Below are 6746 nucleotides of genomic sequence, written 5' to 3'. Positions count from 1 at the left end.
TATTTACACTAAGTTAATTATATTGAGGAATGCTATAAGGAATGTGAATATGTGTAGAATGATCTAACATACACAAATCACTCAAATCAGTTATTCTAATTACTTGTCAATTAATTCTCTAAAATATTTTTTTCCATTTCTATCAATTATCGTTTACTATAAATGTAAACATCCTCTAAAATAAAAATATTCATTCATTCATTATTCTACACGAAAGCTTGTTTGTTTAGTCATGGACTTTCAGATCATAGCCGTCAGTGTGATAGGAATCTTGGCAACAGCTCTCTTACTTGTAGCATGTTACTTTCTCGTTAACAAATGTTTGCGCAGAAACGACATTCCTAACGGAGTCTCCTCATCTGGACGGTTAAGCAGCGACCATGATGACCATTTCATGTTTTACTCACCAGAGTTCAGAACCAGCGGAGAAGGAGAAGAGACGATCTCTGAACAATGCTCTGCCTGTTTGAATGAGTTTCACGTAAATGAGACTGTGAGGGTTATACCACAATGCTTTCACTTGTTTCATATAGATTGCGTCGACCCAAAAAATGTCAGTTGCTCGCTGTGCCAAACTAGGTTTTCTTGTGACTCAAGTGTTCGTGCGGATGAGATTACTGCTCCCAACAATTCACCCGAGAACGCGTTGCACACCGTCGTGATTAGAGGCGAGGAGGAGTATGAGATCATTGAGTTGGGTATATGGAGCGGTAATAGCACCAGTAGTGGTGGAGATGCTCCAACTTATTTATTTTGAACCCTAATTTCCCGCTTGCTTCTTTGTTACTTTTTCTTGTTTCAATCTATAATTATATTATTATTATTCTTAATAATATTTTTTTTTTGTAAACTAAAGGGTTAACACATACCTAACTCCGCGTATATTATTATCTATACTATTATTTGCGAAGTAAAATTTTAGATTCGAGCTCTCACGTTAAAAGTTAGAGTGGTTAATATCATTTATATCCTTAATGAATAAAATATATAAATTAACTCCAAAATAAAAATGAATTAAAATGATTAATAATAATAATAACAATAATAAGAAGAATTATCTGAAACCTCATATATATTAAAAATAAAATATGATATAAACACATATATATTGTGTTGTTATCTGAAATTATCTTTTCATAATAAATTAAACTAAAATAAAACAACACACAACCAAAGATTAATCAAGAAAAATTATCAATTTTATATAACTTAAAAGAGAACATTTAGTCTATACTATTATTTACGAAGTAAAATTTTGGATTCGAGCTCTCACATTAAAAGTTAGAGTGGTTAATATCGTTTATACCCTTAATGAATAAAATATATAAATTAACTCCAAAATAAAAACGAATTAAAATGATTAAAAATAATAATAACAATAATAAGAAGAATTATCTGAAACCTAATATATATTAAAAAATAAAATATGATATAAACACATATATATTGTGTTGTTATCTGAAATTATCTTTTAATAATAAATTAAACTAAAATAAAACAACACATAACTAAAGATAAATCAAGAAAAATTATCAATTTTATATAACTGAAAAGAGAACATTTAGTTTATAATACTATATTTAAAGCGATTTTCTTTCTCTCACGTTAAAAGTTATAGCGTTTAAAATTTTCATTATTCTTATTACATAATTAAATTAGATTTGTTAATATAGAATTACTCACAAATTTAAAACGAATTTCATTAATTTGATTCTCATCATTATCTACAAAATTATATATTATGTGATCCAATAATATTTACATCAAAATATTTTTAAAATAAATATAAATCCATGTATATAGTTTTATGAATATATGAATATTTTTCAAGTTGTTTACATAATAAATATTTTTTATTAAAATAAACTTTATTGTATATAAAATTAATATTTAATTAATTATTAAATATATCAAAGGCATGAAAATAATTTATTTCAATGTTTCTCGAATTTATAATATATTTATTTAGTAATTTGTAAAATTATTAAGCCCGCAACTGCGGGCAAAACACCTAGTTGTTAATAATATTTTGAGATGGCTTTTTATTGAGTTCTATTGTACGTAGGAACTATTGGACTTTTAAGTGTGAGAAACTCAAAAATCTAATTTTGCTTCTTAGCAAAAAAAAAAGTCTCATTTTGCCTATGAAAGAACATTGACATATTTAGTGTTTTTTTTCTCCATTGACAATAATCAAACACCAAAAATATTTAAAATATATATTTTTCTCCATCCAAATATTGAAGTTCAACCTTTTTTTAATTTTTAATTTAGGTATTTTGGCTTATATTACTCGAATTTATATGTTTTGAAAAATTTAAAGTATATATAAATTTTGAAAATTTTAAAATAATTCAAATGGGTTATCCGTATCCGAACCGAACCCACAAATACCCGAATCAAACCGAAACCAAAATTTATAAGTATTTGAATGTTGCTGAAATCTTTAAACTCGGGAATTTCAAATCCAAATAGATTTTAACCGAATCAGTGGGTATCCAAATACACATCCCTAACATAATCAACGTAAAACGATTAAGTATTACAAATACATCATTTAGTATAAATAAATAAAACTAAAACAGAAAATTAATACCCGTGCGGTCGCACAGGTCAATATCTAGTTGGACTTTTAAGTGTGAGAAACTCAAAAATCTAATTTTGCTTCTTAGCAAAAAAAAAAGAGTCTCATTTTGCCTATGAAAGAACATTGACAATTTTTTTTCTTTAAATTTCTTAACAAAGGTGTCGCGTATAACACTGGAGAACTTTTTAAGATTTTTTTTTTTACGTTGAAAATCAGACCAACTAAGTGTTTACCTTTTGCTGATAAATTGACCCAACATTGAGTAGTAATATCCCACGAGACGAAACTAATACCCATAAATAATTTTTTTTTTTTTTTTTGAAACTCAATACCCATAAATAATTGATTATCACTCCTTGTTATACTTCGTTATAAAACTTTATTTTGTTACTTTCTTACAAAGTCGTGCCATTTGTTATGGCATGTTGTAATTGTGTAACTAAATCATCAAAGAGTAGTAATATAGGTCTAACCTTTTTGTATATTTTTTTAGAACACATGTAATATTGACCAATATATATTTATTTTAACATTTTCAGTCAAATTTATAAATTTGATATAATTATAATTATAAACTTATAAGAACTTAAACTGAATAATCCACTCATTTGACATGTCAAATTGTTTGATGTTTATTATTTAAAATGGACTAGCTCATCTTCTTAACTCATTTTAGTAGCTAAATTTGGGTCAATATTAGCTAGCATTTTAAATAATATTTTATAATATAAATGAGCTAAATATTTTAATCATCTCACAACGGTTTTCAATATTTTATATATCTGTTAAAAAATTATATGAGCACCAATAAGTTATAAGACATCAATTATAAATTGCCATACCATATAATGGAATTATATAGAAATTACTAATTTGTAATATTTTAAATTTTATCAAGTTAAACTATTCGTATAAAAATATTTATATCAGTCCAATTATCTAAATAATCTGATTAAACTAATAACATATATATATATATATATATACATATAAGAAATTTAAAATTTTAATATAAGAGATGGTATATTTAACTTTTAATTTATGATAATTGAAATCTAGATGGTCATAGATCAAATGTATGATATTAATTATGTTTCATATTTTAATTTTATGTTTACTCTTTACTTACTTTTACTAGAATTTTAACAAATTCATTATTTCATGATATTTTTTGTAACATAATGTATGACCAATTATTTTCCTATAATGATTCTAAATATTATGTTTGATTAATATTGCAATAAAAATATCAAAATGATTACCAGCTGTATTTGAACCTCAGAGCATCAACATCGACTGGTTTTTTAAACTTGGTCTCTTTCCATTATTATACTATTATTTGTAAATAGTTTATTAAATAATTAAATTTTAAATTATAAAACAAAATTGTGTGAATGAGAATGTGGCAAGTGGAGTGGAGTTTCTAAAAATGGTGTCAGAGATTCACATAAATAAAAATTTCTATTGTTTTTAACTTTTTTTTTGTCTTTTACTTTGTAATATTTTATTCATTTTTCTAGAAAGATACTCATGTAAAAAGCACTGTTGCGGATACTCTTAGGTTTCATGCTTCTATAAAACAAAATAAGATTTTTATTAATACTTTTTAAAATAGTTAAATTAATTATCAACAAAAAGAAAAATTGATACAGGAAAATATGTTTAGGATCAGAAATGATGACATTTAAATAAAAACAGAAGACAAGCCTCCGTTATGCAGTCCGAGTGAACCACCTCTGGAACGCCTCACTGTAAAAGCTTGGACTTCGATACCGAAGAGAGGAGAGCCGAATTCTGATCATCTTGTCTATATAGCAGACCATATGCGATGTGTCATGATACTTCTGATTGTGCCTTCGATCTTTCCTTTCATGCCATACCGTATGAATTGTTGCTTGAAATAATAGTTTGAGAAGGCAAATATCCACAGCCGTAGTACGGTATGAGATTAGAGTTTCCACTGTGATCGTCCAGTCGGGATCTACTCGCGAACCAAGCAGAGACCCCACAAGGTCGATACAAACAATGAAGGAGTAGGGGCATGCGAAGAACAAGTGATCTCTTGTTTCATCAAGCTTGCCACACAGATAGCATGAGTCAGTGATTCCCCGAGCATGTGTACGTAATCATGTTGATAATCTGTCTCTAAAGGTCAGCCAAGTGATGAAAGACATCCTTAGGATTACTTGAGGAAACCAGACCAGCGAGCTCCACGAGACTGTTTGTCGTTGTTCTCGAATCTTATTCCGAGTTCTGTTACTTGAGAAAGTCGGATTGAAGTCATCATATCCGTGCCGCCATAACCAACGATCATCATCTGTAGCATATACCGGTGGTGTAACAGGGTAAAGGCAGGCTATCATCGCCCGTATGTGATAGGCTCTGCATCGACGTATGATCCATTGACCAGACGATGCAGCTTCTGAGACCGTGGCCTAGCATCTAATCCCAAGAAATCGAGTGCCGGAGTCTCCTGTAATATCCATCAATTTTTATCATACTTAGCCAGTTATCAAACCAGAACAGTTTGGACTTACCTTTCCCAATTTGAGCACGAAGAAACACAACAGCTTTGTCTCGGAGCTTGATTAACTTATGCCAAATCCAAGAGCCAGCATACTTTTCATTTACATCCCAGAAACTATGGGATTTGAGAAGGTACACTCGTGTCCAAGCCACCCACAAGGATCCACTGTTTGTGAGCAAACACCAAATTAAACTGAGTGAAGTACGTTTAGAGGAATCAGTCAGCCGTCTTATATCCAGACCACCCTCTGATTTTGGGATACACACTTCTTCCCGCCACTTTTTATTTTGTATGAATGATCAGAGATCATGACCATAAAAATGCACTACATACCCCTTCTATAGTTTCTAGAAAACATTTAAGGAGGCGGAAGACAGAGCTCCAAAAGTTTATAATACTGGTGATAACAAAGTTTATTGCCTGGAGCCTACCAGCATAAGATAGTGCATGGCTCGACCAAGAGAGGAATCTCTTCTGATTTTGTCAATCAGTGGTTCATACTCAGCTCTCGACATTGACTTTGTAATGAGCGGAAGGCCCATGTAGCGAACCGGAAGAAACTTACTAGGGATGCCCATATATTGGACCTCATTCTTCAACTGCTGACTTATACGACCTGCCATGAATATAAAGGATTTTACTGGATTTATGGTGAGACCCAATAGCGCTGCAACTTGGCAAAACACAGTAGCAACAGCGTGCGGTGAGGATGGGGCACCATCGGTGAAAATCATTATAAAATCCGAGCTGATTTGTTGTGTTGCTTTGTTCAGCAATAGAGTTAACACATTAATGGCAATGACGAAGAGATATGGCGAGAGAGAACATCCTTGATGCAGGCCACGTTCACTACCAAAGAATCTCTCTAGCTCCCCATTCACGATACAGAGAAAGCTGTTGTTGAGAGACATATTTGGATCAATTGGACAAACTGGTCCAGAATATTCATGGCGCAGAGGCTGCTGGTGATAAAATACCATCTTTCCGAGTCAAAAGCTTTGGAGATGTCGAGTTTTAGAACACTTCTGGAAGACATCAATGGCTTGTGGTAGTCTTTTACTAGCTTAGTGGCAAGAAAAACATTTTCTAGCAGCAAACGACCCTTGACAAATGCACATTATGTTGGCCCATCAGTTATGGTAAGAAGACTTTTAACTGGTTTGCAATGACTTTGGAGACAACCTTGTACAAAATATTGCAGAAGCTAATAGGCAGGTAATCTTTCATTTTCTCTGCATTATCAGTCTTTGGTATCAGAGTGAGAATAGTGGCGTTAACACCTCTACGCATAAATCCATACTCGAAAAATACTGAACAACTATAGTGAAGTCATGCCTAATAACTATATTGGCCGAGCAGCGCGGTAAAAATCCACAGGGAAACCATCGAGCCGATGATCTTTATTTGATGGCATAGAGAAGAGCACATGAAGTATTTTAACTTCTGAGACGTGGTGTACCAGGATTAGAAATGGCACTTACATCAAAATGAGCCGACGAATGAGGGTAACTAATCATCCATTCGTGATTTACGAGAGCTCTGTCTAGCTTCTTCTGTATTGAATCCTCATGTCTTTTGTTCCACCAAGTATACTTTGCTCATGTGTAAGGAAAATCAGCCACCAAGCAGTCT

At 31.4% G+C, this 6746-nt stretch overlaps 1 protein-coding gene across 1 annotated transcript; it reads left to right on the top strand.

Annotated features, from left to right (window-relative positions):
• The first annotated feature begins 232 nt into the window (after positions 1-232).
• On the top strand, positions 233-757 carry LOC108850529 (RING-H2 finger protein ATL16-like). Its single transcript, XM_018624047.1, has one exon. The coding sequence runs from the start codon at positions 233-235 to the stop codon at positions 755-757; it is 525 nt and encodes a 174-aa protein (XP_018479549.1).
• Positions 758-6746: the final 5989 nt, after the last annotated feature.

Source organism: Raphanus sativus, chromosome 4, assembly GCF_000801105.2.
Source record: "Raphanus sativus cultivar WK10039 chromosome 4, ASM80110v3, whole genome shotgun sequence".
NCBI lineage: Eukaryota > Viridiplantae > Streptophyta > Magnoliopsida > Brassicales > Brassicaceae > Raphanus > Raphanus sativus.
This window is presented reverse-complemented; position numbering and strand designations above follow the sequence as displayed.

Excerpts from the sequence above, each read along its gene's own strand:
- LOC108850529 (XM_018624047.1), top strand. The coding sequence starts at position 233 with ATGGACTTTCAGATCATAGCCGTCAGTGTGATAGGAATCTTGGCAACA.